The sequence below is a fragment of the Apis laboriosa genome, unplaced genomic scaffold (assembly GCF_014066325.1).
Source record: "Apis laboriosa isolate Shangri-la unplaced genomic scaffold, ASM1406632v1 scaffold4_cov146, whole genome shotgun sequence".
Lineage (NCBI taxonomy): Eukaryota > Metazoa > Arthropoda > Insecta > Hymenoptera > Apidae > Apis > Apis laboriosa.
Window position 1 is genome coordinate 2,985,943 of NW_025223501.1, and position 13,263 is coordinate 2,999,205.

Here is a 13,263-nt window from a genome sequence, read left to right on the forward strand (position 1 = left end):
ACCAAAAATTTTATAATAAAATATAAAAAAAAGAGAAATAATTGTTGTTGTTCTATGTGACTAATTTGCTAGTTTGATTCTTAGTAAAAGAAGTAACAAAGATGAGACATTATTCTTCATTATCCAAATCTTTTTGACAATTTTGTTGAAATAGTTTTTAAGATTTGTAAACTGAGATGTCAAATTGTGTAAGATTAAATTGAATTAGTTTTTACATTTTTTTTTTTTTTTGGAGATTTTTAATCTTTTTTTTTATAGATTATGTGCCTATTATCTTTATTCTTACATTGTTCACACTTTTTGAGAAGATAAGGGAAAAATTTTGCAAAGCTTATGCCAAAATATAAATTTTCCTGTTTTTCCTAATTTTCTATTTTATATTCTTTTTTTTCTTTTTTTTCTTTTTTTTTGGAATTAAAGCCAGATATTTTTATTTATACTTCGTTTATTGATCAAACACGATAATTTAAAAATTCTTTATAAAATAATAAATTTTTAAATTTCGCATTTTTCGATTTTTGGAAAAAATGTGAATTGTGAATAAACTGCTCGTCGTGAAACAAACGAGTTAAATTAAAAGATTCACTTGCAACTTCATTTTTAAATACATTATACGATATAATGGTGGAATTTGTGTAAGCGTTTTTGATTTTTGTTTCATTACAAAAATGAATAAAATCATTTTTCTTTCTTCTTTTAATAATACAGAAAAATTGCAATGGAAACAAGCCGTTTTTATGTTATCATATATCACACATTCCTCGTTTCAGAGGAGAAAACAGTTTTGTAATTACGAAAATTCATCGCAATTGTACAATTTAATTCTTTTCGTTTCGATCCATCAACAATGGATGTGTTCGTCTACTGTATATAATAAAAATAATTTTCCAAAAAAATTAACGTTAAAATAAAACTCTCTCACGCTAATTCCATTCGAAACGAAATTTTATCGAATAGAAATAATTTTCATTTTTATTATTAGTTATAAATAAAATTCGCGTTAACAAATTTTCACGATTAAAAATATATTTTATATTATTAGATATTAGAATGGAATTTGTGAAAATCTACGTGCAGTAAATCTAATGTATAGGATTATAATATAATCTGCAGAAAAAAAATTCTTTGGCGGATATTGAGTAAAGTGTCTCTGTCCAATGTGGTCCAGTCACGTTGTATTTATTGTTTAACCGAAAAAGCAAGGGATAGAAAAGAAGATTATGAATAAAACGAAGATAAAAAAAAAATAACAGTGACAAAAACAGCTTCAGAAAGGGTTGTTTTTTTCTCGTCAAAAAAGCTCTCGCGCTAATGCGCACGCGGAAAATGTGGCTTTAGAAAAACCTGTGAAAAAAAAAAGAAGAAACAGGCAACTTCTGGTTAAGCTGTGAGAATCTTTATTTAATCGAATCAAATGAAATTTTCGAAATCATCTTTCGAAGGAAAATTTTCAAAAAATTCATCAGAATATTATACAGGATTAATATTAAAAAATTAAAATCAAAAAAATAAATTTCTTTTCAGAATGCGCTAATTAGCTCAAGTATAGAGAATTTTTGTTGTTACGAGTGAAATTATTATTCTGGGAAAAATATTTATTATAAATATATTTATTATAAAATATGATTCGAATGGATGAAAATTTGTATTAAAATTTTTATTGTAATAATTTTTAGAGAAATTAGAATTTTTGCCAATCAATACTTTTTTTTAAATTCCGGATCAAAAAATGGTCGAAAAAATTTATTAACGACCGTGAGAATAAAATTTCTCGAGTACAATTTTTATTTAAATGGTGATTTTTTTTTATCTCGAAAATAGTTTTTGCGAAATTGTCCGCTTAGGTTTTATTATTTATTTATTTATTTATTTATTTTTTTCACCACAATGGCATGTTCATTCATTGGCGACTTTGCTTATATCGGTTGTTTCAAAAAGAGGATTGCAAACTTTTGATTTCGACTCTTTTACAACTTTGTCGGTCAAAGCTCGTATTTTCGTGGCAATTTATTTCCTTTGACGACGATTAAATATTTTTTTCGTTCTTTTATGAACCAGTGGCAATTTCAAATATGCAATTTCTCAGTTAGTTATTCTATTAGATCAAACATCAAATTTAGTAGAATTGATTTAAAAAATTTTTAACTTTGATTTTTAAAAGTTTCTTTTTTTTTTTTTTTTATTTTATTTTATATCATAATTCTATCGATAAAAATGCAACAATTTTAAAAATTTACATACATAAAGAAATCGATATAGTTTAAGAAAAAAATTAAAATCAAAAAAATAAATTAGAGAAGTACAAATAAGTATATATATATTTTTAAATCTTTTGACGAAAAATATTGAAGGCAAATTAATTAACGTTTTTAAATGACAATTTTTGATGATGCTTGACCATCTGATTAATTGAAGAGACGTTTATAGAATTTCAGACCGAAGAATTTTATGAACAGGATGATTGATTTCTATCTGGCTGTGGATTTTATTATATCAATAATCTTATCAGGAATGAAACTGTAACTTGTTCCTATCACCAATAAATTCGAAATTTATTGAAAAACTAATCCTTAAATTAGATAAACACGATATTTAAATATTTGTTGTAACAACAACAATTGATTTGATTTTATCAAAAATACTTCAAATATCAAAATTAAAGATATTAATTTTTAAAAATAATTTAATTATTTTGATTTGATAGATCGTGATAAATAAAATATTTGAAATTAATTATAAAATTATTAAAATTTTCATTTCGATTAGTATAATAAATATTATCAGAAGGAAGAAGAAAAAGAAATTTTCATTTCAAAAGAAGAAGTTAGGAATCTAACAACCGCCATTTTATATCAACGGCCATCATCTTGAATTCTCTCCCTTATCTCTTCTTTTCAAGCGACTAAATTCATCTTTTCAGAGTATTATCAGATTGGTTTCAAGCAATGATGTTCTAATTTGCATTTTGGAATCAAGATCCCACGATACTGTGCACATCGAAGGGACATTCGAATTCTAGAGAGATAGCGAGATACTATGGGGACTCATTAAGTTGAATGTTCCACTCGGTCGATGTCGGTTTAAATTTAAATAATCAGCTAAAAAAACAGCTGTGAAGGATTAATTATAAATCCAAATTCGAAAAGTTGGAAGTTTAAAAAAATTTAAATATTCGAAATATTTCAAAACATTAAACAGTGAAAGTATTTTGTTTCTGAATGTTTTTGAATGTTTGAATGTTGCAATTTTTTTGAAATTTTGAAAATTTTGAGAGAATTTAAAAAAATGTAACATTGATTTTTAATGATCGAATTTTTTTCATTGTTTAAATGTTGAAAATTTTGAATTCTTGAAATTGTTGAATATTGGCCTTTTTGAATTTTGAAAATGTTAGTCACAATAGTAACAATATTATAACATAGAAAAAAACGAGGAAAAGAAATTTTTATAAATGAATAAAAGTTAGAGATTATTATCTCTAGAAATGAGAAAAGAAAGAAGGAAGGAAAAAGTAGAATGGTTATTCGGACAAAGTTATATCACCAGCCAAATATATTCCAAGGAAAGTTCAAACACGGTACTTTGCAAATAAAAGTTGAAACAAGCAGGAAGGTATAAGAAATTACGTCCAATTTAATCACGAAATGAAAAGTAAGTACTGTAGTTACTATTTCATCTCTCTGATCTCAAATTTACTCCAGATTTGAAGTAAATAATCCAGCAAAGACTGGATATGTTATTCTTTAAATAATTTTTACATTTTAATCCATTAAATAATAATTAATCGTCAATTCTAAAATGAATATTAACAATAATATAATTTGATACGAATAAAATATAAAATATATTAAATAAAAAATAATTTGAATTTTAATTTTAAATTATGTAAAATAAATTACTTATATTTTCTGGCACATGAACTTTTTAATATTTCAATTTTGTGAAAATCTGATGAAAAAAAAAGAAAATCTTTCATCGTCACAAACATTCTTTTTAAATTCCCCGATGAAATTTTATTATCAAATTTATTTTTTTTAAATCTTTTGAATCTCTACGTAATCTCAATTTCATTTTCCAATTCCACCTAAAAATCAACGCGCAAAAAAAAAAAAAGAAAAAAAAAATAAAGAGACTTTCGAATTTAATTAATTTCAAAAATATACACGTGACCTGTAATCTCAATTTCAAAAAACGTTTCAAGTATCATCTACTAAAAAAAAAAAAAAAAAAACGCAATATCAATAGACATTTTCGATTTTGATCAATCCCAGAGAAAAAATCAAAAATTCATCCCTGCCTCATCATAACAATCCAATTTCCAATTCGAAAAAAAAATTCTTAAAAATTAACAAGAAAAAATTAACTAAAATTAAAAAAATTAACAAGAAAAAGAGAGAAAAAAAGAACAAAACAAATAAGTTTCGATTTTTAATCCCAATGAAATATAATAAATTTAATACTTCACTCATCCCTCATCGATCCCAACTTTTGTGAAAATTGTCTTCAACTCTTAAATTGTCCTTAATTCAAATTATTCCAAAATCTATCAAAAAAAAAAAAAAAAAAAGAGAAAGAGAAGAATATATCAACAGATGTTTGATTTTCAATCATCTTGTAAAGAGAAACGTATACTTCACTGTTTGTCCGATCCGATTCGATTCGAGTTAACAAGTCATAATTCGATGAGCGAATAAATAGAACGAAGAGAGGAAGCCACGGTTTTTTTTTCTGTGCTTTCTTAAAGTCGTGGAAAAACGAATACAGCATACGAACTATGAATTTTTCTATAATAAAAAGATAAATAATTCTAATAATTTTTAAAACTGGATGTTGTTTTCAGTTTTTCAAAAAATACCATTGGAAACGTTACTAAAATTCCTTTCTTGTATTTTACGGTTCGAATAGATAGATAGGAAGCATAGATGAAGAAGGGGTTGAAGAAGAGGGTGAAGAACAGCTTTGCCAGGCAAAACATCGAATTAGTCTGCGGTTTGTTTTTGAGAGAGGCGTGTGGCAGATGGTGAATTATTAAAGAATATTATGTAGACGATAAAATTTATTTCATAGCGATTTTATTAGCAATATAGGTTTAATCGAACGTGAAAAGTTGATGAGTAAAATTTAGAATTGTTTGCAATTCTTTTCTTTTTTTTGGAAAATTGAAAGATGAAAAATTTTGAAAGCTTTTTCGAATTTCTTTACTGTTTTGATTTTGAAGGATTAGAGGAATGGAAAATTTGGATAATTGATCATAGGAAGAATAAATTTGGAACAATTTCTTTTGAAATTCCTTTAATTTTTTTAATTTTGAAAATTAGAAGAATTTGGATTTTGAAGAAATTTAATTTCTTTTGAAATTCCTTTAATTCTTTAATCTTGAGAATTAGAAATAATGGAAAATTTGGATAATTATATATGGCTTGGAAATTTTTTCTTCATGTTTGCAAGAAAACTTTTTGAAAATATAATTCTTTAATAAGTTAATAAAATTTCGAATTTTAAAGGATAAAATTTCTATTTTAAATTATTAATCCATTTCGAACAATTCATAATATTATATTCTTATCATAATTGCATAACTTAACTGTAACATCCCCCTTTTCCAACACTAATCCTTTAATCTCGCAAAATTCTTCAAAGCAAATTCTTCGTTATATGAGGAAGATAGAACAATATCTATCCCTTATCGTTGATTAAATCCTTCAATCGATGTATTCAATCTATATATTATTTCTCTGAATATTTCTTCTATCAATTCTATGAATTTTTCTATATAATAAAAAGATAAATAATTCTAAAACCGGATATTGTTTTCAGTTTTTCAAAAAATACCATTGGAAACGTTAATAAAATTCTTTCCTTAAATTTGAAATACTTTATGTTGGATCGTGGCCAAAGGAGAAGGAATTGAAAGAAGCTTCTACTTGTTAAAACTTTGGCGTTATTCCCGAAAGAGATCCACTGGATCACCCGAATCTTTATCCAACGAACATACTTGGTCGATCGTATTTCTCCGAAAAAAAAAAAAATATTTCCATTTAAAATCTCGAGAAAAGTATGGAGACGAATAATTATCGTCGATCGAATAAATTTATCGTTCATCGAGCACTGGTAGGTCTCCACTCTCTGAATACTTAGCAGAGATTCCTTGAATGATAAAATCTTTTAATTAAAATTCTCCTATGATCGTTTTTAAACCAATTAAGACTCTTCGTAAATCGTTTTCGGGATGGAAGGCTAATTTTTTGTAAAGAAATGTTATGGAAGTATAACGATAAGTAGATTATAATTTATGAAAGTTACGTGAAAAATTGATATCTATTTTAAATATATATCGATATATTTTAATTGTATCAATTTTTTAATTTCGATTTTTTTCTTCTCAATTCTAATTTTATCGTTTCGGACAATTCGAGATATTCTCACATTCCAAAATATATATATATAAATATTTCAATTTTCGAATATTGTAATTTTTTCCCTTCAAATAAATCCATTTATTATTTCTCGATATTTAGGAATTATTCCGATAAAAGAAAATTTATCTTTCACGTTGATTTACTTAAAACTTTTCGAAGAATCGATATTATAAACTCTATGCATCTCTTTCGTCGCATTTCACCATTTAGAATTTCCATTTCCCTTTAATAATGAGACTAGGACCGCGAACTTTCGGCCAATAGTGGGGCCAACAGGAACAATTTCCAAACGAGAGCATGCATTTATCGTGGTTAACATTTGTTGATTTATCTTTTGGAAGAGAACGATGACCTATCTATATACTTTTCTCAGAGAACTTTGTTCGTTTCTTTATAAAATTATCCTATCTATCCTAATTTGCTTAACCAGTTCAATTTTCTTAATTTTCTGATTTACTACTAATTTCTAATTCTAAAAAAAAAAAAAATATTATTCAAATCGAATTATTAGCGTAAGTAAATTTTCATTTTAGTTTTACGTGGTTACTTAAATTGATTAGAAGATAAAATATAGTAGTTGGAGTTAAATGGAATTTAAATGGAATTTAGTTGAAATTTCTCATCAAAGCGCGAGAGAGCATTGAGAGAATCTATCCATGTTTGATCTCCTCCACTTTAAAATTCATTCTCGTAATTTCACGCTGAATTAATCCCAATCAATCCATTAAAGAGTAGATTAAATCTATTTTCGTGTGTGATTAATATATTCCATCAAAAAAAAAACAATCCAATAAAAAAAAAATAAATAAAGGAATCGCGTTTCAAATAATTGAATCGAACGTTTAAAGTACTCACGTGTAGTGAAACTGTGATCCCACCAATCTGTTCGGCACAGATAAGCTTTCAGATCATCCGCTGTTCGCGCCACAATCACCACAGGTGGCGCCACCAATGTACGAATGCTCAGGAACACGCTGAATATCATTACGATGACGCCTAACCGTTTTAGAAGGCTGCCATCCGTTATTTTCACAGCTTTCGCTGATTTCACCCGAAATATTACCGATATCCTGCAACCAAAAGAATTAGAGAATTAAGTGTTTTTTGTGTATGTGTTTTTTTGTGCGTGATTTTGAGTGTGAGCCAGCATCAAATAAAAATCAGATATATTTTTTGATAGATAGGTTAGATATAGGTAGAGATAGGTCAAAGAATAACACACGTGGTTATTAGAAAATTCATCGATTCGTTAATGGCGTTGATTCTATTCCTATTTTATATCTTTTATTATATATTATTATATATTATTAGTAGAGAACGATCAAAACACAATTTACACACGCTTTTATCACCATTGGTGGTTTGAACGTGAATGTGTAATTACTTATTCATATTCTGTGACACACGGTTTGTAACATATGCTTTGACAATAGCAACGAATACTCTTAAATGGTAATATATGTGAAAACGAGGAAATTGTTGCGTATGTACTGATCCCGATAGAGAATATTTATCGTAGGGTGTACAATATTGAAATATTTGCTAATCTTACTTGTGATTGATAATTACAGACAAAAATTGAAATAATTCACGAATAATATATATATATATATATATATATATATTGCACATAAATGTTAATTCTAGGATTAAATTATAAGTTAAAAGAAAAACAGTATACAAATGAGTCTATTTCATCAAATTGGATCAGAGTTTTTAAATTATTACTTAAATAAATATAATGAAAGAGTTCGATAAAGTGATTGGAACATCAAAAAGAGATGAAAAACACGAACGGTCTCTAAATAGTCCACAGCAATGTCATCTCGAGAAGCAAAAGGGTGCTTGAGATTTAGTAGCTCGGCCGTTTTCCTGGTCAACGGAGCATGCTCAAAGGTTGAAATCTCTTCAGGAATAAAATCTCTTCCCGTAAGAGGATGCACTCATGACAACAAAGGTAAGGACACTGACAAATTGGAAAAGGCAGTTTTCGTGGATTTTTACTAGTCATTTTGGAATCCATTTGACGTCATACGTCTACCAGTGAACGTTAAGTATATAAATGAATTTACATCCTGTATAAAATTAGAGAGAAGTTTTTTTTAATATAATTTAAAACGCATCACAGAGATTAAAAAGCACAGATAAATCTTTCATCTTTCGAACTTGAAAATTATATATAACCATAAAAAATATCGATGAATTTATCATTTTTATTAATTATAATACATCTTATTTTTATTAATAAAGTAGTAGCACGTTAAATTGACTGATTCCATTAGATATTTTTGCAATTATAGAAAAATACACGAATGCTTTTGTCAAACGTAAAAGAATTATTTATTATCGTATAAAAATATAATTACACATTATATTTTTCAATTATTTCCAATGACCATTTACTTTTGTCATTTATGTACATACCTATAATTTGTAACTAATTTTAATGTTCTAGTGTTAAAATCCAGAATCATTTTCACAAACATCCCTCGAGTTTCTCAACCTGATCGAATGCAAGACTGTGTCACCTACCATTGGACGAAGATTTAAGATTTAAGTCTCCTTCTTCATCTGGTCTAAATCTAAATCGATTCGTGCACCGAAAAAAACGAAACCTGATCCCGAGAATGTTCGATTACAAGGACAGATGTTACGCAAACGCTCATTTGCAATCTTCCTAATCACGTGTACACCTAAGTTGACTCAGTTATTATCACTCGATCCTTGGGACGAATAAGCTCCGCTCTGGAACTTTCTCGATAGAAGAAAAAATTTTCTTCCATCCTTGTTTTTTAAGGAAATTAATCGATCGTCGAATAACATCGATGTAACTTCGATGTGAAACAAAAACGGCTAGATAGTCCGAAGTAACGAACGAATCGATGAATTTTTAAATAGGCGAGGTGGAAAGTTGGAGACGTGTCGGATGAAACTGATTTAAAAGTCTTTAACATTAAAGGATACTTTGCAACAACTTTGCCTCCTCTTAATTTGTTTTTCAACGGTGGTTTCTCTCGCTTGGGAAATTACTGTTGCTTGGGAAACGTGTCGATCATATTCTTTGTCTCGTTTTTTAATTACCGATACAGAAATATTTCGTTGATGATTGTTCGACGATGGATGTTCTTTCTCTTGTCTGACCTGTTTTTTTTGAACTATAATAACTTTATTTGCAATTTCAACTAACAAATTTTTCTCATCATTGATCCTGCAATCCTTGAACCAATTACTTTCTTCATTCCTCCGCTTGGAAGAAGATCTCAAAAATCTTCAGGTATCATCTCACTCTCATTGGAACATGTTCTAAAATTAAGGAGAGATTGGTATTATTCAAAAGAAAAAAGAAATTCTAAGCCATAAATATTTATTATTACATAGATCTTATGAACTGAAGATCTGTCAGTAATTGCTTCAAAGATTCCAGGACAGGCAAAATTTAATAATTGTTGAAGTTAAGAATAAAGTTGTTTATCCAAACAATAATAATCGAAATTAATCGTAATGCCATTCGTAATTAAGAATAATAATTACGAATAAATGTCGTTCGTTCAAGCATTTTTTAATAATCAATTAAAAATAACTTTATTTTTCCACCACAGGATTTACTTATTCGATTAAACTCCGTTCAGAATAATTTCTCTCTCGAAAACGAAATATCTCGAAATATCGAAATTTTCCATGGTGCGATTGTTTTCGAAGAGGAAGAGTGTGAAACGAGATGGGGAGAAATTTTGAATTTCTTAATCTCTTAATTAATCCTTGGCGAACAAACGGAGCTGTGCACGAGCTGGCGATCGAGCTTCGTTAATTATAAGTTGGAACTTGGGACGGCGAAGTTGCGCGTTGTCGATTAAGCTGCAAAGTTCGCTAAATAACATTAGAATGCCGGAAACACGGATGGCGAATGAGGCGTGGACGGGGAAAGAGAGAGAGAGAAAGAGAAAGTTGGACCCCGGCTTGTTGGACCAAGTTTAACCAAGGAAGTTTCGGGCCCGGTTAATTGTGTTAGTTCCGACACAACACAGGGGAAAGTATACGGTTCAGATATTGCAGAAACTTGCCGGTTAAAAGGGACAATTTCGGCTCGAGATTTCCAAGTTTCGAAACCTGTTACGAAAATACTGTATAGAAATTGCAGTATGGAATATGAGTAATATTTCCTCCTCACTTTTACACATATTTTTGAGCGCAAAAAATTTTTTACTTTTTTTTATTTTAAAAAAAAAAGTATACCACTACTGTACTTTTTAACTCACATTTAAGTAAAGTATCCTCAAATATTACTGTATATTTCTTATATATCTATTGTTACATAAGTTATTTCACGTTTTAATTATTATTTCTTGTATGAATAAAATTAAATCGATTAATTATAATTATATATATATAAATTTTGACATTTTTAGAGATTCTATAATAACAATTTGTTCACGCTTTTATTATACGATATTTTCTTACTTTTATACATTTATAAAACAATTAGAATTATATCCATAGTATTATGATTTGATTTTAGTAAAATATTTTTATTTTTTTCGTTTTCTTTTTTAAAGAATCGGTTGTGCCAAAAGTACCCGCAGTTCAAAGGTTAATAACCAAACTCGGACAATTTACGAAGAAGAAAAGAGGCTCGTCCGATCCAGCTTACAAATTCGCTTGCGAAACGAGACAAGACGAGGAAGGAAGTAGGAGTCGAAAGGGAGCGGAAATCCTGCGACCGTTCTCGAAACTCTGCTGGATCGACCTCTGTGTGGAAAGAAATTTTCTGAAAAAAAAAAAAAAAAAAAAAAAAAAAAAAAAANATACGTTATACCCTTGTCGACCTCTCTCTCTCTCTCTCTCTCTCTCTCTCTCTCTCTCTCTGTCTCTGTCTCTGTCTCTGTCTCTCTCTCTGTTTCTGTCTCTGTCTCTGTCTATCCTTTTTCTTCGATCATGGAGATTGATCGATTCGAAAATCCATCGAAGGGGAAGAGAAAGAAGGAAGGGGAGGAATAAGAAGGGACGATGCACCTCTCAAATGATCCCCTTTTCGATTCTTTTCGAAACGGAGGGATAAAAGGGGATGGATGGATGGATGGATGGATGGATGGACTCTCCTCGTTGGAAGAGATTCTCGAGCTTGTGGAAAATTGGCTCGATGCTGTATGCCGAACCATTGTATGAAAAAGGATTTCTAAGTTGAGAGGAAGATTGGGTACAGGGAAACCCTGTTAAAAAATATAAGGAAACCGCTGCTTTGAGGTTTTTCTGGAGAGAGAGGGGAGGAGAAATTGGGAGGAAAGATACTTAACTTCTTCAACGAGATTCGTTTCTGAGTTTGAGTCTGTTTATCTCCAGACTCTTCTTCTATTTGGAAATTTAAATTTTCAATCGAATAACGAGAAACGATTATTGTTTATAGATTTTTTACCGTTTATTTATATATATTTTGTTTTTTATTTATTGTATTATTTTTTATTATTTATTGTATTATTTTTTATTTATATGTATTTTTATCCTAGAAATCATCAATCGTCGAAGAGAATCGTCTTGGATCTTGTCTTAGAGATTCTAAAATTGTACCTTTCGTGCTCGATTCAACGGAGGAAATCGAACGATAATTTTAATTTTTGGCTAATTGCAAACTCGCGATGTTTCTCGACGATGCTTGGGAATTAAATCACGTTTCTTTTATCATCGTTACACTACTTACTCACCGCCAAGTCTTGAGCATGAGAGCGCCGTAAGTGAGGGAAAATCCAATCTCCCGAAGCCAGACACGCACCGTACAGGTTATGACGTTTGGACGGGGGTACATTACTATCGTCTGAAACAAAGAAATTGATTTCCGTTCCCATAATTCATTCTGCTCCACCCGGGGAGAATATCCTCTCAGATTCATCAGAGAAATTCAATTTCCCTCTGATGGATTCTTGTTGATCGAGGAATCGAATTTTCTTCATCATTGTCATCATTGAAACAGATGGCTTAGGTTTGATAAAGAGAATGTTTATATATACGTTTCCTATATTCGAAAGTGTCAGGAAAATATATTTATAGTTTTTGAAACAGATATTCGATGAAAATATTAAAAAATATTCGTCGTATAATTTATATTTCCTTTCAATGCGTTATTTAAATTTTTATTCGAAGAAATAATTTCTTAGAACTTTTGTCGTGGAGGGTACGTTACGTGTACAATCAATCGCGAAAGTGTATTATATAATCTTCGTATAAAACGAATTTCAAAAATTTATCTTGAAAAATTTGATCTCGAATGAGAATTGTATTAATTTCTCTGAAAATTTTCATCAAATTTTCGTATATAATTTTGCAAATGTTCTTTACTTAAGAGAATAACGATGCACTGAAACTCGAATATTTTCTCCCGTACCGTTACGAAGTTACGATTTAAAAATAATATTTCAAAGGTTGATTTCATCTTTTCGAAGCGATGTTCCATTAATTAAAAAAATTTATGATATAATTTTATGGTCTGTACTCACAACATCTTGTAAAATTTCAATGAAATAATTCATTCGATCGAAAACTAAAAATATACGAGAACTTTTCGCGACCGACTGTGAAATAATATCACGAATCTGAAACACGAAAACGAAGCTAAATGACAAGCTGCTTTCGAATAAAGGTCGAGTAATTTTGCAAAGGAAGTGAAAGAAATTACGAGATTGCACGTGATCCAATATCGATGTTAATGTTAAAAAAAAAAATCTAAAGTTTGAAAAAAAAAAAAAAAGAACGAACGAATTTGTTTCCTCGCTTGATACTAGCATTCTTTTACTTGGCAGAAAAATTTTCTTTCTCGTTTCACGGTGCATCGCGTGGGTATAATTGCCAATAGATT

The 13,263-nt window shown here is 29.0% G+C and overlaps 1 protein-coding gene across 1 annotated transcript in view; it reads right to left on the minus strand.

Annotated features, from left to right (window-relative positions):
* The window catches only part of LOC122717283 (probable G-protein coupled receptor 158), a 149,739-nt gene that overhangs the window by 11,603 nt on the left and 124,873 nt on the right, over positions 1-13,263 (minus strand). The window contains exons 7-8 of the mRNA XM_043941211.1: positions 12,116-12,225; positions 7,275-7,489 (exon numbers count right to left, since the gene is read on the minus strand). Of these exons, the coding sequence (XP_043797146.1) occupies positions 7,275-7,489; positions 12,116-12,225 (325 nt within the window). The remainder of the gene's footprint in view (positions 1-7,274; positions 7,490-12,115; positions 12,226-13,263) is intronic.